Here is a 22,412-nt window from a genome sequence, read left to right as displayed (position 1 = left end):
TAAGATTTTTCCTGGATTTATATCCCATCTTCCCAGCTCCATGTGAGCCTACTGAGGTCAAGATCTATGTTCCAACTTCATACTCCCACAGTATCTAGAACAATGCTTTGCACATAGTAGGTGTTCTTTCTCCATTCATTTATGTATAATTGTAATTAGTGGTAATTTCTAGGCCTGCCTTGTCCCACTCTCAAACAATTCAGGGCTAATTCCAGAGGTTGCTAAACATCCAGTAAACCACTGATAAGCTATCTCTAGTACTGTTGTGATCAGTAAGAAACTCAAGCTACATCCAGAGCAACATAGAAAGCCCAAACACCAACATTTACCTTTGCTGTTTGCAAATCTGATGGTTTCACTTAGGCTCTAACATTAAAGACAGAAATATAAGGAAATTCTGCACATGCTCAGAGAAGCTGTCGGCTTCGCCACAGTTCTACGCTTAAACATTATAATAATATTATTATTATCCCACAGGGGTGTCATGAGGATTAATGAGACATTTTCAAATCACTTTGAGCTACTCCACTGGGGGCACTAAATAAATGGTATACTTGCTCCTGAAGTGTCATTTTTGACACTGATTTGTTGTGATGGGTTCTGCTGTCCAACAGGGCTGGAATTTGCCCACCAACTCATTTCTTATAAACAATAGACTAGCCATCAGAAGAAAGTGGTTTTCACTTAAAATAAATATGAATTGAAGTGAACTAGTCAGCAATGAGAAGAAAATTGGGTGCTGTTAGAAATCTAGTATTTACAAAGCACTCACAGTGATCGACATAAGAGTTTCACAGTGTGATACAGTAAAGTGAACATTGGATTTGGAAGTAATCCAAGATTTTAAGCCCAACTCTGCCACAAACGTGCTGTGTAGGCTTGAAGAAACAAACTTTTCTGGGCCTCAAATATAAAGTCAGGACCATCCTAAGAAGCTCATAAGCAGTCTTCCAAACAAAACAAATGCATGAAAGGAATGGAAATAGTCATTTCTGAAGGAGAGAGATCACAGAAGGGAGGAGCTGTGACCATCCATCACAGGACCATCCTCTGTTCTGCTCTTCCTTGCCATTGATTAATATTAATTTCAGTACTAATTCCTGCAAATGGAGAAATTAATCACTTTCTAAGTCAGACATAGAAGTGCATGAAACATTCGGTCTTTAAAAATAGGGTCTTTGCCTTTCTACCAGCCATCCTTGCAGTGAGCCATCTGTCTTATACTTAGATTTAAATATATGAATGATTGATTATACTGCTACCCTAATTACCAGCTCAAGTACACTGTTCTAGCTTTGTGAGAGAGTACTTTACATGGCTGTCCACTTTTACCATCTTACAACATGTTACTGCCTTCAGTGCCTGGCACTGACCTGGAGGCGATGTGGAAGATAAAGGACAGTAAAGAACATGGGTGCTTGCTGTACCCAGAAAAGGCAAAGATGGAAACCCTATGACATAACTGAGTAACATGCTGTACTGCGAGCTCAGTTTCTCCCCACCACTCATCCCAGGAATCTCAGTGGTCCTGCGCTCAGAAGAAATAAATGTTGACACTCCAGAGCAGATAGAAATACAAAACATCACTTGCTGGGGAATTCAATTCAACAAACGTATACTGAGTGCCTACTATTGATCAGGCACTTTGGTAGTTGTTAGGAATATAAATTGGATAAGATCTGGCTCTGCCCTAGAGAAGCTCACAGTTGAGAGTGGTATGGAAAGCAATGACCACAAATCACTCTTACTTCAAGTCAAATTGTCAGCTAAGGTATGAAGGGTGAGGGAATTGTCTACACAACAGTTCCTCTTTTGTAAATGATTTGAATGATACCATCGAAAACACATTTTTAAGCCTAGGGTTGACTCTAAATTGGAGTTGCCAAAATGTCTGGAAACAGAAATTGTGTTCAGTGTGCCCACAACAATTTAAAGAAATAGTTTAGGTTCAAAGGGGACAATTGTTAGTTATTATCACCATGCCAAAATCAAGCAACAGAGATACAAGTTGCAGAACGACTGTTCTCTCAGTTTAACAACTAGAGCGTGACCAATTCCCTTTGGCAAGGCCAGCGGTGGAACATCAGGCACGGCCTAGGTACTGGTCTGGCTCCCGTCCCTCCCACCACGGACTTGAGATGTGAATTTCCTTTTTCATTTTCCTCTAATTTTTGCACCGATAGGAAACTCACTGTACTGAAAAGGCCAGGCTGCCCTCGCCAAACCTAACCAGAAACTGGGTCCTGGACTCTTCCTAATGGCTGAAATCTCAGCTACGAAAGGTAGTGTGAACTATCCACGGCAGAAGTGAAGTCCCTGAATGTCTTTAATGACCATTTTCTTCAGACTCCGGGTGCGAAACTCCTCAGTACCCATTACTCCGCTGGGCTTCTCATCCAAACAGGAGCGAAATTATCTACAGCCCTCCCGGCCTGGCGGTCTTTCACCCTCGAGTGGGCTCAGGATGCAGGCACCCGGCTTGCCTCTTGCCCAAGGCGCCCACCTGGCCTGCCACTCCCTGCCTCGACACCGCGGCGGCCCCACAGCAAGCCCCCATCCTCCCTCCCAGCCCGCCTCCGCCTTCGGCCACCTCGGCTCCGCGGAGCCAGCCTCCCCGGGGGGCCCAGGTGGATCTTGCGAGGCGAGGAGGCCGGCGCCCGCCGGCTGCGGTGCGGCCCAGGGCCAATCTGGAAGCCGCGCGACGGCGACGCGGCCTCGGGGGGCCGGAGAAGGGGCCGACTGGGCTGGGCGAGGGCTCCGTGGGGACGCCGAAGTGCAAAATATGGGCGTTCGGGTGGCCCAGAGAGACGAGGAGGGCGGCGGGGAAGAGCTGGGCCCGGCGGCTCCCAGGGAGCGGGGCGCGCGCCCGCGCGGTGGGCCGGAATCCGGAGGGGACGCGGAGGGGCGGGAGCGCGCCCCGCGGAGGAGGGAGGAGGAGGGCTGAGGAGGCGTCTCTTTGGAGGAGCCCGGCGGACAGCGCCAGACCCAGACCGAGCCTCGCGGCAGCGACAGCAACAGCAACAGGCGGCGGGCTCGGCGGGAGGCGGAGGCGGCGAAGGGGCGGGGAGATCGAGGAGGAGGGAGCCGGCCCCGCGCCGCCGCCTGTTCCCCGCCGCATGGACGAGCACCTCAGCCTCCTGCGCTCGCCGCCGCCGCCGCCCTCCGCCCGCCACCGCGCCCACCCGCCGCAGCACCCCGCGAGCGGCGACGGCGGCGGCGGCGGCGGCGCCCACACGCTGGTGAACCCCGGCTACGCAGAGCCCGCCGCGGGCCCCGAGCTGCCGCCGGACATGACGGTGGTGCCCGGGGACCACCTGCTGGAGCCGGAGGCGACCGACGGCGGGGGTGACCCGCCTCAGGGCGGCTGCGGTGGCGGCGGCGGCTGCGACCGCTACGAGCCGCTGCCGCCCGCGCTGCCCGCCGCCGGCGAGCAGGACTGCTGCGGGGAGCGCGTGGTCATCAACATCTCGGGGCTGCGCTTCGAGACGCAGCTCAAGACCCTCTGCCAGTTCCCGGAGACTCTGCTGGGCGACCCCAAGCGGCGCATGAGGTACTTCGACCCGCTCCGCAATGAGTACTTTTTCGACCGCAACCGGCCCAGCTTCGACGCCATCCTCTACTACTATCAGTCCGGGGGCCGAATCCGCCGGCCCGTCAATGTGCCCATCGACATCTTCTCCGAGGAGATCCGCTTCTACCAGCTGGGCGAGGAGGCCATGGAGAAGTTCCGCGAGGACGAGGGCTTCCTGCGGGAGGAGGAGCGGCCCCTGCCCCGCCGAGATTTCCAGCGCCAGGTGTGGCTGCTCTTCGAGTACCCGGAGAGCTCCGGCCCGGCCCGGGGCATCGCCATCGTGTCCGTGCTCGTCATCCTCATCTCCATCGTCATCTTCTGCCTGGAGACGCTGCCCGAGTTCCGCGATGAGAAGTACTACACCGCCTCGCCGTCGCAGGAGCTGTTCGAGACGGCCAGCAACAGCACGTCGGGGGCTCCCGCGGGAGCCTCCAGCTTCTCGGATCCCTTCTTCGTGGTGGAGACTCTGTGCATCATCTGGTTCTCCTTTGAGCTGCTGGTGCGGTTCTTCGCTTGCCCCAGCAAAGCCACCTTCTCGCGAAATATCATGAACCTGATAGACATTGTGGCCATCATCCCTTATTTCATCACTCTGGGCACCGAGCTGGCTGAGCGACAAGGCAATGGACAGCAAGCCATGTCCCTGGCCATCCTGAGAGTCATCCGCCTGGTGAGGGTCTTCCGCATCTTCAAGCTCTCCCGCCACTCCAAGGGGCTGCAGATCCTGGGGCAGACGCTGAAGGCTTCCATGCGGGAGCTGGGGCTGCTCATTTTTTTCCTTTTTATTGGGGTCATCCTTTTCTCCAGCGCGGTTTATTTTGCGGAGGCAGACGACCCCACTTCAGGTTTTAGCAGTATCCCTGATGCCTTCTGGTGGGCTGTGGTAACCATGACGACCGTAGGTTACGGTGACATGCACCCAGTGACCATAGGGGGCAAGATTGTGGGGTCACTCTGTGCCATCGCTGGTGTCTTGACCATTGCTTTGCCAGTCCCTGTGATTGTTTCCAACTTCAATTACTTCTACCACCGGGAGACAGAAGGGGAAGAGCAAGCCCAGTACCTGCACGTGGGAAGTTGCCAGCACCTCTCCCCTTCAGCCGAGGAGCTCCGGAAAGCGAGGAGTAACTCGACTCTAAGTAAGTCGGAGTATATGGTGATCGAAGAGGGGGATATGAACCATAGCACTTTCCCCCAGACCCCCTTCAAAACGGGCAATTCCACGGCCACCTGCACCACGAACAATAATCCCAACTCCTGTGTCAACATCAAAAAGATATTTACCGATGTTTAATATATGAAACAAGTGACATGCTGTGCCCAGTATTGTGTGGAACGTGCCCCCTTGGTCTGTGTATGCCCTTGTTTTATACATTTCCAGACCATTCATCAAGGAAAGGACATGGAGAAGTGGAAAGCACACTTCATTCTCTCTCTCCCTACTGCTTCATACTGAAACAGGTGTCTGTTTTGCAAGTGGGCTGCATTCTCTCAGCTCTCCTTTTTTTCTCTCTCTCCCTCTCTTAATATTTCGAACAACAAACTTACTTAAACTTGATTTTTAGCACATGCTCTGTAAAAAAAAAAAAAAAAAAAAAAAGACAAAAAAAGAAAACCAAACAAAAAAAACTACATCCTGGAAGGAAATGAAACTAAAGAACAGAGTAACTGTCTAACCTCAGAATCCAAAGGCAGCTGTTTCTTTACTAAGTAAAGCAGGCACATACTTAAAGGATGCTTCGGTTTGATGGACCCATCAACATTATTGAATATTTAGTTCAATTGCCAACACTGTGGATAGGTGGATGAAAAGTCTATTTAGAACAATGACTTGTAAACCCACCGTAAGTTTATTTGTTTTCAACTGGAATTTCTATTTGGAAGCCCCCCTCCCGGAATTTTAAGGATCTCTACAACTTTGAACTAAGGGAAATGCCCAAGATGTCCCGATCTGACTAATTAGTTTAACTCTTTGGGGCTTGTTAAGCATTTCGAAAGTATTAGACTAAGAGATTCCTATGAAATTCTGTATTCATTCTAGCTAACATCTATCAAAGTCTAGAAACAGATGTTTTCAGTGCTGCTGAGAGAAACAAAAAAATTTCCTAATGCATCTGAGAGATAAGCTTCTGCAGTATCACAAGAAGATTAAAGTGGCAGACACTCCTTCCAGCAGAAGTTACTAATTCGGACCTGACTGATGCAGTTCCCATAGCAACCCATGTTTCCCGGGAAACCCGAAAAGGTTGTCATGGCATCTCTTGCTCTCTAGCCCCACCCCCTAGCCCCTGCTGTTTCCACAGTAACCTTTCCAGATGGTTCCTACTTACATGATTTCACAAGGAAAACCACTGTTTGAATAAACCGCACAAGTAAAGTCTGAGAATCCAAAGTGGTGAAATGAATCACAAAATGCATATTTTTACTACAGAAAATCACTGATGTCATCCCATATTGACTGAATTGAAAAGGAAAATATCGTCATTGGAATGTTAAATATACACTACAGTAAGCCATGATTTGAATGAAATGCCAGTAATTAGGCAATCATTTTAAAAGATGCTTCTCTACTGTTTTCTTTTCCCAAGAAGCCAAAAAATGAAGTTAAAAAGCAAATGTCAAAGTGTTCTGCACATAAGCAAGTGAAAGATTCAGTCAATATACCTGAAACCTTACTACAAGGGACCTTCAGACTTCCTCTTTAAAAACATTATCCAGATCCCACAACAACAGTGTCACCATCACAGCCCTTGAAAAACTAAATATACTTGAAAAATATAAAGGATGCACACTTTTAACTGAGGGAATTGCAGACAATCAATAAGAAGGAGGAACAGGAAGTAACCAAACCTTGGGGAAGTACTTGCAAGTTTCAGCCATGTGCCAGGGATGGCCAGAAGACAGCATCAGGTGAGCACTGTGGGAGCTACTGAGAACACTCTCTTTTTGTACAGGGAACCAGGGGGGTACCATTCATATCTAGATTTGTGCTAACTTGCAAAATCAATAGTTTTATATTCATTATATGCTAGGTGCCTTTTAAAGATCATTTATAACACCTTTTCTGTTTGATGTCCAGGTTGCCAACTATTCTTTGGTTTCCATTGTTTATTGCAAAAAAAGTGGGAAAAGGGTCATTTCTCTTCAGAATAACCTTCACCCAAACTGAGCTGAAAATGATTCCATTCCTTTTACTAACCTCCTTGGCTTCTGAACAACGTGTTTCCCCTGAAAAAAGGATAAAAGGCAGACCTGCTGTTAGATTATTGGTCTGATTTCATTTACATAATTATTTAGTAGTGTGCAATTGTACAATTCTTCAAAACAAAGATGGTTAAAATTGCAATAAGGGTAACATTTTATTTTAGCATATTCCATTTATTGAATATACATTATATAAAGTATAAATTATACACTATCCACAATTGCTTTTTGGTTTGATAGGTTTAACTATTTTATCCTAGAGTAAATGAGAGTAACACTATTTTTAAAGCTCATAAAATATTTTCAGGTAGTCAGAAGCCTACTTACTTTATTATTTGTGCATTTGAGACAGTGAAAAATAATGATTACAACTATATAAGGGGGAAGAGGAGAAAAAACAAAAACAAAAAACAAACAGAAGCAAGAAATCTGTGTACCTGGTCATAGAGTCATTGTTCTTATATATGGTCTTCGAAATAGAACTCCTTTATCTAGTTCCCTTTGCTACTTGTTTGAGCCTTTAACATTGATCCACCTTTTGACCAAACTTTTGGTATTCTTAATGACCAGAAGTTGTTTTTAGGACCCATTTTAGTGGTGATATGTAGATACACTCTAGTAATTACATAAGAATAATTTTTGTATCTGTTCTTAAAAGATGTTAGCATAAAGATGAACAAAGTGCAGTAACAGTTTTATTCACAGTTATTCAGAAGATGTAGAAACCCTGATTAGTTCTATAAGTAAATTATGGTTGTGCCATAATTTTTGGAATTGTATGGTTTTAAAATAACAGTAATACAAAGGAGACTTTTTTAACCCAGAAAAATATGACTTTTGAGTCATAACTTTGAGGCAGTATTATTCCTTCTGGTCGCCATATTGTAAGCTCCTTGAAGGTTATAGGTTCTGTACAGGTCTTGACAAAGTTTTGGATTCTAGTGCCCAGCACCAAATGTAGCACCTTGTTTGTATTCAATACATTTGATGAGTGAATGGCTATTATCTTACATTAGTGTTATTTTCAGGCTTTTAATGAAGTGATTTAAAGCAAAAGTTCTGCAGTCATATTGCCAGGGTTTGAATACTGTATGACCTTGAGCAAATTACTTAATCTCTCTGTGCTTCAGTTTCCTTATTTGTAAAATGAGGATAATAAATAGTACCTCATAGGGTTGTTGTGTTACCCTCATAGGGTAAATGTTAATGCAGGTATATTGCATCAGAGATTTTGCCAAGAGATTACATTACATTATTTGCTAAGGGATTACATTATGATTGTGATCATTACAGGCACTGTATAATTAATATCAAGCCTTGTGAATGGCATGAAATACATCAATTATCAGTGTCTTCCTATTTACTTTCTATAATAACAATAATAATTACGATTTGTTAAGGGTCAATCATGTCCAGGACACTTCTCAACTCTGCAAGGTAAGTGGTATTAACCCTATCTTAGGAGGGTAAAAAACAGATGGTTAAAGCTAAGTGATTTCCCTAAGACTTCACAGCTAGCAAGAAATCCAGCGTGATTTAAAGCTAGGTCATTGTGGCCCCAAAACCCATGTTCCCTTTATTGAGTGACTTGAAAGAGATTGAGAAAATAAATTTCTTAGCTTTTAGGTTTGACTTCAGCCCATGTTACTAATTAATGAATTCATGTGAAGAACATATTTCCAGAAACGTAATTCATTCAGCGTACCGAAAAATTAACCCTTTTTTAACCGTCAGATATATTTAACCATAGGGACCAAATACGGTATTTAAATCAGATGAAGAGACTGACTTTTCTAGTAACAAAAGATTATTTTCTTACACGATTGATTTATCTGGATTTAATATTATAGTACTCAGAAAGTATAATTAGTCTTGGTGGTGATACCTGCTAGGACAATGGATATTTTTTCAGTTTTAAGATTAATTTCCTATTTTCATGTGTTTTAATCTACAAGAGATGATAGTATTGCTATTATGCAGATTATTATTTTTCCATCTTCTCATACTTTGCTTAGGTTACTGAAGAACCATGCCAGAAAATAGTATAAACATTTTGACTGTCCCTTATTAAGAAGGGGGAAATTACTTAGAACAATAGCATGGAAAGCAGAAGGAGGTTGCCATTTCATTGAAATTTGTGACATTATTGCCTAACCTAACCACACCATGAATCTTTAAGAGCAACTGTGCTTAAAAAAACAATTAGAATATAATAGTGACCCACATGATAGTTGTAGCCCCTTCCCTGAGGTCCTAAGGTATTTAGAAAATGAAAATGGGTAGTGAATTGGGCTTAGAGCAGAATGCTAATGAGTCTGAGTTTACACATGCTACTTAGCTTTGTCAAACCACAGACTTCACTGAGCTCAATTGCTTGTTTTGAATGTTGAAAGGTATACGTATGTCTGTGTGTACAAGAGATTCATGGGAGGAGGTGTGATTGGATCAACACACATCTGTCAAAACCCTGGGAAAATGTATATACCCTATAGCTGGTGAATCCGGAGATAAAAACAATAACATTGTTATTGTTTTATTTCTTATGTATTGTTTTAAACTGATATTATAACAAATTTAAATACCCACCAACTAAGGTGACATAATCACAAATGGCTACACATAAGAGGAGTGTTATATCAGTTATTTCTCAACTTTGAAATAAAATTTGGGGATTGAAATTTTAAATACACAGTATGAAGAAATTCAAAGCTATGGTTCATATACATAAAGCTTATTGTTTACCTCTTTGGTATATAACATACTCAAGTAATTGCTTTGCTGGTCATATATAAATCCAATATATATAATATATGCCAATAATCTATTCCTTTGAGAACCGTAACTGTAATTTACTGACTTCTCAATACATTTAAAATGTCAACATTTTCTACAGTAGTTACGAGTTCTTTCTACCTCTCAACTGTGAATAGAAGTGATAGCCCCTCCCACTAAGAAATGCAGAGAAGCACATGTGCCCCTGAGTCTGAAGACTTACAGAAACACTGTGAGATAGAGGTAAATGGGGAAGAGGATATTGAGGGATTGCATTTTAGGGTGGGGTTTTTTCTTACTGTTTTGTATTTGGCCTTTTAAACTAAGGAGAATAAGACTATTGCTTTTATACTACTAATTTCCTACATTTTGTGTAGTAATTTTATACATAAATGAAACCACTTGTTTTTTATAACCTGCTGAAAGTGGTTGATAATCTTTGAGAGAAGGCAAATCAGAGAAGACAGGAAGAAGGGAAGCCATGCAGAACCCAAACCTTACCACTGTTACTCAGCCCCCAACCTCCTGCCAGAAAATGGCCATTGCCACAGAGTATACATGATAATAGTATTCTTTAAATTATTCAGACAGGTTAGAAAATTTTCAAATATTTGTCTTTGTTTTCAGTGATGCTATGAACTAATTTTGCCTTTGACATTGTAAAGAAAAAAACATTTTACAAAAAAAGTTTTCATGTTTTTTCTCTCTCTTTTTTTTCTTTTTTTTGGTACTGGATGTGTTTTTTCTTACATTTCAGAGTTTGCACCATTAAACCATCAAATGCATTAAAGAGGAGATCTGGAAAAGAGGCTTCATCATTTTCTTGGGAGCCATTTTATTATTGTTGCAATCTAAATAGTGCAGAATAGGAACTCTCGCTTGAAAAGTAAATCCTGGGATTCTGATTGTTAGTAAGATAACATTTAAATGAACAAAAAATCATGTTTCCTCCTATCTGAAAAATGTTAGGAATAAACCTGTGCATGCAGGGCTCTGACTTTGCAGATCCAGGGATCATAACCCCCAGCATGGTGATAGGGAATGGAGAGGAGCTTTTTCTCTACTGATGAGCCCCCAACCTCACCCTCACCCCTCCCTTGAGAGCACAAAGGCTCTGGGGAATCTCTATGGAGATCCCCACCAACTCCTTAGAATGAAAATCAGCATTGTTGCCTACGTGTTATGGGCCAATCAGCACTGCTGTTTCACTTGTTTTCCACTAAGTTTATTTTAAACTCTTTTTCTTTAAGAATCCTAAGGTTCTTATTTTTTTGCATTTAAACATGTTCCTTAAATTAAAGCCTTTAATTTAATTTGGAAGAGAAACCAGTGGGGTTAATTTATTACACACACGCCCACACACACACACACACACACACACACACACACACGCACGCATGCACACACACTTCACCTCTTCATAGGTTATTTCCTATCCTAAGATGTATTTACTTGTTGTCTGTAGATCTAAACATTCTAATTCTTTTTCTGAAAATTAGAATATTTCCAAAATATTTGCTTTCATTCATATTGCAGCATAAACATTTACAAATCATTTTTATTTTTTAAAACCTTGCTTAAAAAGCAGTTTTATTGTATCTATTAATGTAGTAATATGTATTAGATTCAAAAAGTAGTAAATACATTCAGTCTATAACTGAGTTTTGTCATTTCGCCTCCTAAATATCTCTATAAAGAATCCACTTTTCTAGATCGCTACCACTACCAGAGTCTACACTCCTATCACCTCTATGCTGGATAAGTGTGAAGGTCTCTTAACTGGCCTTCCCACATTTCCTGTGGCCAACCTGACCCTTTCTCCACCTGCTAGCCAGAATGATCTTTTCGAGACTCAATCTGATTATATCACCTGCCTCTGCTTAAAATTCTCTCAAGGTCTTTTCCTGTTCTTTGGGTCTATTAGTATAGAGACCCAAAGGCCTAACATAGCCTTCATGGCCCCATAGGATCTGGCTCAGCCCTCATGTCTAGCCTTATCCTATACCTGTGCTCCTTCCCTCATTCTGCTGTACTCCAGCAACCCTGATCTTCTTCCAATTACAGAATAAGCTCCCTTTTGAAGAATGGGGATCTTTGCAAATGTTCCCACTACTGGCCCCTTCCTTCCCTCCTCATCTCATTCACTTCTATTTTTACTTCAGTACTTCCTCCAAGATATCGCTCATGACTGGTTTAATCAATTCCTCTATTATGGTATATTTCATCAAATTTAAATGCTTTTGATTATTAGAACCACCATTATTTTATATGCCTTTAAAAACAAAGAAAATCTGCCAATTATATGGGAAAGTACCAGTGATTTTAAGGTACATCCTAATTTCATAGCTGCTCAAATCTAAAACAGTATATCTTAGAATGAGTTGAATATAGTATGTTATCTTGACATAGCTGTAATTTTACATTAATTTGTGTTGTATAATTAACGTCTATTTCCTCTGTGAGAGAGGGGACTGTATCTCTCTTTGTTCACCGTTGAATCCCTTCTCATTCTCTCTGGAATCTGTTCAGGCTTTCACCCCTACCACTTCACCAAAAGTGTACTTTTCAGGGTCAGTGGTGACCTCCTATAGCTATACCCAGGGCCATTTCTCAGTAATCATTTCATTTGACCTATCAGAAGCATTTGGCACTGTAGAATACATTCCCACTTCTGGGAAGAAATTTTTCATTTAACTTTCAGGATACCACACTCTGGATTTTCTTCCTACCTCTCTGACCTTTCCTACTCAAACTCTTTTACTGGTTCTTCCTCACCTCTCCCGGGTCTTCATGTTGGAGAAACCCACGCTCCATGGCTTAGTCCTTAGACCTCTTTTCTTTCTGAATTCAGTCTTATTCTCATAGCTTTAGGTGATCTATACGTAAATTTATATCTCCCACTTGGACCCCTCTCCCGAACTCTGGATTGAATTTCCGATTGTCTACTTGACATCTCCACTTGCACAGCTAATGTCTATCTCCAACTTAATATATCCAAAACTGAGCTTCCTTCTCCTCCCCCACCCCCGCCATCAAGCCTATGCCTCCTGACTTCTTCCCCATCTCAGTTACTGGCAACTTCAATTTTCCAGTTGCTCAAGCTAAAATCCTTCGAATCGTCCTTCTCTCTTTCTCTTACACCCCTTATCCAATCTGTCTGCAAATCCTATTGGCTCCACTTTTTAAATGTTTCCAGAGTCTTACCACTTCTGCTACCATCCAAGCCATCGTTATCTCTCATCTGGTTTTTACAGATGATTTTCGACCTTCCTGACTGGCCCCCTGCCTCCTATCCTTTCCCCTGCCTGGGTCTATTCTCAACATAACGGCCAGAGTGTTCCTTTTAAAACACTTGTCAGATCATGTTACTTCTTTGCGGCAAAACCCCCACTTGGCTCCCCGTTTCACACAGAGTATAAACTAAAGACCTTACAGTGGCCTACAAGGCCCTACCTCATCTAGCCCCCGTTACCCTTCTGATCTTATTTCTGATTCCTCTTCAGATTCATCCTTAACTGCAGCTGCACTGGCCTCCTTGCTTTTCCTCAAATATATCTGGCATGCTCTATTCAGGTCTCTGTACTTCCTATTCCCCTGCCTGGAAGGCTGTAGCGTCTGCTCTCTGCACGGCTCGTTCTTTCACCTCCTTCGGTGTCACTGTCTCGGTGGAGCCTCTCCTGGCTGCTCTGTTTAAAATTGCCACCTCCACAGGACTCCCTATACCTTCCTCTGATCTGTTTTATCCTCTAAAGTATTAGACATTTCACTTACTTTGTTTATTGCTGTCTTCCCTTCACTTCCATGAGAACAAAGATTTTTGTCTGTCCTTTGGGACTGTATCCTCCAAGGCCTAGAATATTACCTGGAATAAGGTTAGTGCTTAATGAGTATTTATTTGAGGGAGCGAAGGGAATAGCATTCCAGTTTGAGCGTTTTTAAACTACAAACAAAGTGTTCGTGTTGTGTATCTATGCTTCATTTTATCACCGTGAGGCTTGTACTCCTCACCATGCTCTTTTGGATGAAATTCCTCGTCATTGGTTCACTGGAGAAGCCTTCCATTTGGCAAAACATGCTCCAGCAGGGGCGTGTTAAATATAACATTATATGTGATGTCGCTCCTAATCGCCAAGGGTATCTGGAAGTCAGAATGCCTCACAGAGACGGTGTTTCCTACCTAATAGCTAATAGAATGCTCTTTATAAATGATATTCAGTATATACTTGTTGACTGGTTGACCCAAGTAGTACAGACAGCAAAAATCAGAACAAGCAAGTAATATATCCAGGAACTTACCTATCTAGCAGACATTCCAAGAAACTTCCCTGTAAGTTCAGTCTTGGTTTCAGTTAATAGTGAGTCCTTAAACACCCATGGGGGCTTCAGGACTATGGAAACTGATTGAATAAATTATTAGAGATCTCATCAATGAATCACGTTAAAGAATTATATTACTGTACATAAGGCCTTACTGGATAAAATTATTGCTTTTACAACATAACCTAATTTTTCATGTAGTTGTCAAGTTATGTGGTAGGATCACAAAAATCGGCTATTTTTAAAAGTGATTTGTTCATGTATGAAAGAAGATCCATCCATGAGAAATAAGGGTGGATTCTTAGAATGACAGTTATAATGGCAAAACTTAAGCTGCTTCTAAATAAAATAAGATGGAAGGTGAGAGGCAATCCAGTAGCATATGTTGGTATTGGGAGATTCCTAGCAGCCTCGAAAAGCCAAAGTGTAGTATGGAATTACTGAAACTAATTAAAACATTGATATAAATGAGTACTGCAGATATTGCCATGATTTTAGGCAATATGATAACAAATGCACTTTCTTCTGTAGGAAATGGGGATTCTCCTGATGTGAATAGCAAGGAACTTTCCCCACACCACTTCTGAATTTTCTCCTTTCCCTGGATTTCTCAGGCAGACCAGACCAGAGATTCACCTGGGTGTTGCCTCTGCACATGCAGTGGCACAATTTCCTTACCAGATACGTCACCAAATTAATCAAAGCTAATGCATGTCTGCATATGCTTGAGGTTACATCTGTAGACCAGTGGAACTTAGAAACTCTTTCATCTTCTATCACTTTGTACAATTAAGACCACATACGACAGAGATCATTTCTCTCTTCTGAGGACCCATTGTTAGGACTTTTTAAAGAAATGACACAGACTAGAGAATTGAAAATGCATAATTTTCATTTCTTTTTTTTTTTCTGGTTTTGGGTGAGGAATTGTAACATTGTTTATTTTTATTATTTAACTCAATATGGGTTTTTCCAGATATTCTGTTGTAACCTGGTATAGCCAAGGTATTAGATATTTAAGAGGCAGCCTCACATGCCATTACATTTTATATTTACCTCAGGTAAGACTACAGGACAAAACAAAATACCTGGTGTATTTGAGGAAGAGCAATGTGTATTTGAGGAATTCACTAATCTATTACTTTTATAAGAAATTGTAATTAAAATCAGTTAAACAAGAGTGACTATATGTGAGATTTAAAAATGTAGTAAGCGACTAAAATCCATAGAGAGAAATAATTTCTCCAAGTAAGAACTGTGTCTGAGTTGCTTTATACCTAGATTCTGTAAACTTTTTACCTGCAAACATTTTAACTCATTTTGAAAGGTCAATTTATATTGCTATAAATTATATTACTATAAATATATTACTATGTGAATTGAGGAGATTTATTTTTAGTAGACCTAAATACTGCTTAAAGTAGTATTGCTTATACCTCACAGCTCATTTTCGCATGACTTTCAGATTTTTGACAAAGCTCACATCTTGGCACATTACCAGTTTTAATTACTGCGTGAGTTTAAACTTTTTCTGCTCCCCAAGAGTGCATAATTTCCAAGAGGACAATCAGAGAATTATACATAACTTAGCAAGAACTCTTTCTAGTCCTTGGGGCTAATTCATGACCATTTAGCTGGTAGAATTTGTAGAAGTTGTTGATGTGCAGCCAACTGCAAGTTATTTAGTAGATGTCAAAGTATAGACACACGAGGACAAAGTTCCCATAACACCGCGTCACAGAATGATTTCAGCTTTTTCCTCATCAGACACGAGTTAGTGAGGCTAACAGGTAACCTGGATATCTGCACCTCTTTCATTTAGGCCTGAGTAGAGGTATCAGTTACTTTTTCACAGACTTGATAGCTATTGAAATTTGACTATTCTTTTCCTTTTTTCTTGCTTTATATGTTAGAATATTTATTTGGTCAAATATTGATATCTTCAATTATAAGTCACCATTATACTTTCTTTCTCTCTTCTGTAATTTTGATACTTAAGTCAATGTTCATTTTTCTAAGCCCTTCAACCCATTTCTTAGCCACTAATAGAAACAATACGATTACCATCTAAAATCACTTTTATTTTTTGTTTTGTTTCTGTTGAATTGCAACTCCTTCCGCACCTACGGTCTATTAGGATGCCAAGCTGTACCAGACTTAATAATCCCAAGAGTCTTGAAGCAGGTATTGACACATGAAGTTAAAGAAAGCCCCAGCCCCTTATATAAAAAGGGTGCATCAAGAAAAGAATAGCTTAATAGAACCATCTCAAGGTAATCAAAGCTGCAGTAGCATTGAGCAGAAGCTAGGCACTGAGGAAATAAAAAGATTATCATATCATTCATGTTACTTGTGATTTCTTATAATTAGTTGTCATCAATAGCTAGTAGACCACTGTAATTTTAAAACTTTCATAATGAACATTAAGTGTACTGTGATGCAAGAATGTACTCTTGCTTTTTGACTGAAGACCAGGGTTAAGAAGAAGTTACTTCCTTCATGAAGGATGAGCAAGTATAATCCAGACCAAAAAGGAAGACTTTTCACTAGATAATTTCCCAGAATAGTAGGTATACACCATGTAGTTTAGTGAGTGAATGAGTCTTGCATGAAAAGCACAGTCAAATTCCAGGTGGCCATGATTAGGCATTTACAACTGGTTTTGAGACACCTGCTAAGACCAGGAGTATTTATGAGAAACAGTCTTCTCTATGTATTATGATGGATTATATTCACATATTGAAATCTGAAGCTGGGTGTAGGATTTTCTGTTTTTGTATGTATAAGTATCACAATTAGTAAATCTCTAGAGTACATAAACCTAATTTTTATATATCCATTCATTCATTCAACGTATGTTTACTGCATAGCTCCTATGTGTAGACACTGTACAAAGTAATAGTGATTTATTCATTCACTGAGCATATAAAGTGTCTACTGTGTGCCAGACACCATTCTATATTCCGAATGTAGCAGTGAACAAGAGAGTTGTGCTGCCTTATGCTATTTTTAAGAAACACTTTATTATCCTTATTTCCAGATGATTTTTTTGTAGTTGGGGAGAGGAAAGCAATACACTTGAACTCTTATTTCTTGGTTCTCCACAGGCCTTGGTTAAGTGGCTATTGTTATCTTAATTTTTTATTCCCTAAAGTGGTATATAACTGTACAGAGTTCATATTTTAAAGGATCAATAGATTTGAAAGTTATTTGTAATGACAGGGTAATCTGTCATTACAGATTATCTGTAGTTCTAGGTACTACATTTGTAGTACCTAGAACATGGTTGTCAAAATACTCATTTTGAGACTGTTTCTCTCTCTCCTTTTTTTTCCTCTCCATAACACTTATCTATTCACTTCAAAGGAGTTCTCTTCTTAGATTACCACAGTGGGATGCACAGCCAGAAAAGAAACAACACCTTGAAAATACATTGAGAAAATTGATACATGTATTTTTCTAAAAATCAATAGACTGTACCTTTCAGATGGTTCTAAAGATGAAGATAAATTTTCCTATTCCAAAAACAATCACATTGGTTTAGACTACATTTGGAGTTCATTATTAAGAAGGGGAAAAAGGTTCATAATTTCAGCATACTCTGAAACTGTTTCTGACTTATCAATTAAAAGCCCTCAATATGTGGTTAATGCATTTAGAAAATTAAGTTGCTCAAACTTCTCAAGGTAACAGTAAAAAAAAAATAAAGTTTTTAAAAGTGTAATGAGTAGAATATTTAATATTGACCTAACGTCTACAATTTTTTAAAAACTAAATATACAGTAAATTATTGTGTTTACTCTGTCCAACAGATACCTGAAGAGCCCTACGTAAAGAACTGTAGAGCTGCACTGACCAGTAGGATGCTCTTTTTAAATTGCTTAGATCAAGAATACAGTGTTGGTTATATTGCTGATGGACAGTGATCTGTCTGCCAGCACATACTTTTGTTTCAGTTGACATTAAATAACATGTCTGTAAGAAATGCTTCATATACAAGAAACAGCTCTGAACCTGGAGGATTCTCTTCAAATTGTGTGCAATATAAAAGATATTGACCAAGAAATAAAGAAGAACATTAAAAATAATAAAGTATCATTTCAACCTTTTGACATTTTGATGATATTTAATCATCCAAAAACTAATCACTACTGCTAATAAAGAAAACCTAAATGTTTGTTTCTAACAAGGCAACTTATTACACTGTTTTCTTCTTTCATTTAATTACTGGACTACGTTTAATCATGATGTATATTAATGTTATCTTCTCTGTTCTGAGTTATGTGCAACTTTATTTGTGAACGTGTGTTTTGTACCAAAGCCTCTCATACATAAATTAGCCCGTTTATATGTAAATAAGCGAAGTCTACACTGTGCCCAGATGAATGGTATTAAAGACAGACTTGCCTAAAAGAAATGTGCCTTGCTTGATTAAACATTCTTTTATTTTTTGATTCAAAATGATAGATTTGCAAATTAGTCTTGTAGGTAGGTTTTAGCAGAGCTTAACTTTAAAAAATATAGTAGTACCTACTATATGTTTAAGTTGTCTATCGTAACTAAAATTTTAACATTTAGTTATACCTTTCAACAGTTCATATATAATATACTAATTTAATTTAGTTTTCATATGATGTTTGGTGTGGTGAGACAAAGCACATTCTTAAAGATATATACAATATTTCATCTAATGTTTTAAGAATTTCTTTAAGAATTGTATCTGTAAAAGTTTTCTTGACGCATTTTCTATTTTTATATTCTTTTAGAAATGGAACTTTTTTCAGTTAAAAAGAAAAGCAAAGTTTTATTTGTAAAAGAGATTTAGGAGATCATGAAAATGGTTTCCCATTTGGGGACATTTCACTTCTGTGCCATTATTAATGTATTTACTGTGACATTTCAGCAGAATGGTAGCTATTTGCATATTATTTAATAAGCCTTATGGAAAGTTAAACTGTGAACATTTAATATAAAGAAGACTTTTCATTTCCATATTTCATTTTCAAAATATACCTGAACAAATGTGTAAAACTCCAACCTCCTGCTATTTAAATGCATAACAATGCTGAGTTATAATACGAGTACTTGTAGAATTTCAATTACTATCAAAATATTGTTGTAGGAAAGCCAAAATTATAACACTTTTTGATGTCCTGTAGAAGGAAATGCAGGTGATGAATTTCACTGTTAACATATAAGAATCAGTAACTGAAACAATCTTATACCTACTAGCAGCGAAACAGACAGGAGATACAATCCAGGTAGCTTTCTTTGAGGCAACGTCTACAATGGATTTTGCACAATCTGCTGGTAATTTCTCTGGTCAAAACTTTGAGACCAGATCACTCTAGGAAAAAAGGAAGTAAAAAAAAAATGACAGCTGTCTCAGATTTGAGCTATGTGAACCTCCAATCTGGATAATTTGTGATTAAAGTGAAAATATAGCCACCACGGTGTTTTTGCTCTGTGTTAGCCTGTGTAGTAGAGACACTGGCCCAGAGAATAGTCCATTTCCAGCCACCTTAATACTCATAACTGATGATCACAGCCTGGTCACATCAGCTATCGGGATGATTGAAACAAACCAAACAACTGTCCTAATAGGAGGTCTTAGAACATGCAGATGTTTTAGTAAGGATCAGTAGGTGTTACCAAAATAGACACAAGAGCTACCTTTATAAAATACCAATGACACAACCTTAAGCATTATAGTATGTTTAATATCATATCCACATTATTATTATAGGCTACAGTTTCAAATAAAGACAAAATCTGGGGCTTCCCTGGTGGCGCAGTGGTTGAGAGTCCGCCTGCCGATGCAAGGGACGATGAGAGGCCCGCGTACCACAAAAAAAAAAAAAGACAAAATCTGGACTTTGCAATAAAACACAGTATGGTACCAGATGAAGAAACTTGTCATATCAAGTATGGTTCACCAAATGGGTAGTAAAAATAGTATTATTCTAGATATCAGGAAACCAGAATTCTTACCTACTTTCTGCCTGTGGGACCCTAGATAAGTCACTTACCACTGCTAGGCTTCAGTTTCCTAATGGCAAAATGAATGTTCTGGGTTACTCTCCAAAGCCCTTTCCAGCCCCCAAATTCTCATTATATGCATTTGAAAAGGCTTTGAAGCATACTTAAGTACTCAGATTTTTTATGAATTTCTGAAGGAATGAATAAATTGAAATAAGATTTAAGTCTTGAAAGTGTCATAAATATATCATTCTTCAAATTGCTTGTGAGAGAGAATATGGGATTTTTTTCTCCTCTGAGAATTGTCACTGGTCTATAAATGGGATCATGAAAAAGTAGAAAAAATCACTCTCCGGAATGGAAACAGATTAATGTATTACCTGAAAAGGAGGGGAGGTTAGTTTTTTTAATTTAATTTGATGTTAAGGTGATCTGAAATCATATATGAAATGCTAAAGCTATAGCAGAGCTTTATCATACTCAACATTATAATCCTGGGAGTAGGAGAAGGTAGGAAGAGGTTAGAGGGATAGGAGTGTTTGCCTTATGATCTCTTGATTATTTCCGCATAAGCCGCAGTTTGGTAGAGCAGGTGTCTCTGTGCTTTCATGCTGGCTTTACCAATAACTCTCATGTGCCCTAGGAAAGTCCCTTTAACGTCACTGAGCCCCAATTCCTTTTAGTAGTCTGTATGCTTCTTTACATCTTTGAAAATTCTGTATTGTTTTCAGATGGTTGTAATATACATGTTCATGTCCATGTTGCTCCCCTCCAGTCACTTAGATGCCACATCTCTACTCACGTGACTGAACAGACTGCAAATCCAAACATTCATGTTTCCAATGTTTGCTAATTGACTTCAGCAAGATGTAAAACATGGAAATATTTTTATTTTGACCACGGTTTAATTATGATTTATCATTTCATCTTTGAATGTTGTTAATTGTCTAAATGAAACGTCTGCTCAAGTGAACCTTTTTTAAAAATGTTGTAGTTGAATAAACACTTAGCAAATCAAAATTAAGTATATTATGTTTCCCAGTGAACTGTAGCTGATTGTAAGGTGCATTTTTGTCACATTTAGAAGTTAATACCTTTTTGGCCCCAGAAACAATGGCTATGAATTAAAATAATATTCACAGAATTTTGTAAATTTTTGTGAATAAAAAAGAGGCTTGATAGAGCCACACTGTAATTAATTTTGCTCAGGAGTGAGAAACAAAATTCAGGGATAACCCAAACACTTCTGTTTGGCTTTAGTGGACAGTTGGGAAGACGAAAGGTTATAGGTTTTGTACAACATAGGTAAGATGCCCATAGGCAATTATACCCATTGTAAAAGAAGAGTATATTCTGGTTGCTGGTTTATGGTAGAAAGAGATTAGTATAGAAAGATGCTAAAATATGGACACTAGAGAAATTGTTAAAATGATAGTCCATTTGAATAATACAGAAATATTTTGTCATACTGAGATTATCTGTCCAGAAGTATAGTCTTATATCCTTCCATTCAGAAAAGGGGGCAGTTTTTAAAAACCTCTATCATAATAGGAAATGTATGTTTTGACTAGTGGAGCAATTCATTAAAACATTTAATCTGGTAATTTTGGTAATGTGAATCTGAATTTCCACTTTAGGTGTAATTAAGTCTCTTAATGTATTAGTGTTAGTGATCTTTGTAAGAAGTAATTTAACTATTTTTTTTAAAGTTGATGAAATTTGCTAAATGGTGATTCTAGCATATTGTGTTAATAGTGTATCTTACAACAATTTGTGAACTGACCATATGAAAACAAAACATAGTAGTATCTCTTCCGGTAAATTGTTTCCATGGTGTGATCTCTTAATACCAGGTTTGGGGTGGGGAGATTAAGTATTTAGTTTACGTAAAACTAACTGTCAAACTGTTTTTCCTAAATGCCATGAAAGTGTATGATTATAAACAAAATAGGAATATCCTATTAAGGACACTGTATAGACCATTTTTGAAATGATATAATTTCTGTTAAAAAGTTTCTACACATATGAGGGAAAGCAAGCAGTGTGTGTAGTATTTCTATGTAATATGCTAAATGTTTTAGAATCCATTTTTGAAATCTTATGCAGATAGAAAGTATGCACATATCAGAAAAACAAATACAACTACAACACTTCAGTTTTTTCAGAGATGTCTTGCATTTGTTTATTATCTCATACTTTTCAAAGATCATTAACATATCTTATTTAATCTTAAAATATCCTTATGAAGTAATAATACTATCTGAAGTTTAGAGATTAAACAACCAAGATTTAGAAAGATTATGACTTGCCCAAGATCATATGGCAGCAAATGACTTTAAATCTCATGTTCTTTACACTTTTCATTCTCTGTCAAGTTATTTTTTTTTTCTACCACTGCCATGATCTTTAAAACTTTGACTAAAATTTAATTCTAAATGATACGTTGGGAAATTTCAGGTCTAAGCTACAAGGCATGGTTGCTGTTATTGTCAGACCTTTTTAGATACTTCCAAAATATAGTCCTCCCTCAGGTAGAGAGCCAAACATTTTCCATCTAAAACATACTAAG

At 39.2% G+C, this 22,412-nt stretch overlaps 1 protein-coding gene across 1 annotated transcript; it reads left to right on the top strand.

The window, feature by feature from the left end:
• Nucleotides 1-2,986: 2,986 nt before the first annotated feature.
• Nucleotides 2,987-21,950, top strand: KCNA3 (potassium voltage-gated channel subfamily A member 3). Its single transcript, XM_027096235.1, has 2 exons — nt 2,987-6,481; nt 17,677-21,950. Exon 1 carries the CDS (start codon nt 3,117-3,119, stop codon nt 4,863-4,865), a length of 1,749 nt encoding a protein of 582 aa, XP_026952036.1. The 5' UTR covers nt 2,987-3,116; the 3' UTR covers nt 4,866-6,481; nt 17,677-21,950.
• The last annotated feature ends 462 nt before the right edge of the window (nt 21,951-22,412 follow it).

Source organism: Aethalodelphis obliquidens, unplaced genomic scaffold, assembly GCF_003676395.1.
Source record: "Aethalodelphis obliquidens isolate GAN/ISIS:26980383/991018 unplaced genomic scaffold, ASM367639v1 scaffold100, whole genome shotgun sequence".
NCBI classification, from domain to species: Eukaryota; Metazoa; Chordata; class Mammalia; order Artiodactyla; family Delphinidae; genus Aethalodelphis; species Aethalodelphis obliquidens.
The sequence above is the reverse complement of the archived record's forward strand: the minus strand, read 5'-3'. Positions and strand labels throughout refer to the sequence as shown.

What these genes read in the sequence shown, in the direction of transcription:
- KCNA3 (XM_027096235.1), top strand. Translation starts at nt 3,117, where the DNA reads ATGGACGAGCACCTCAGCCTCCTGCGCTCGCCGCCGCCGCCGCCCTCC.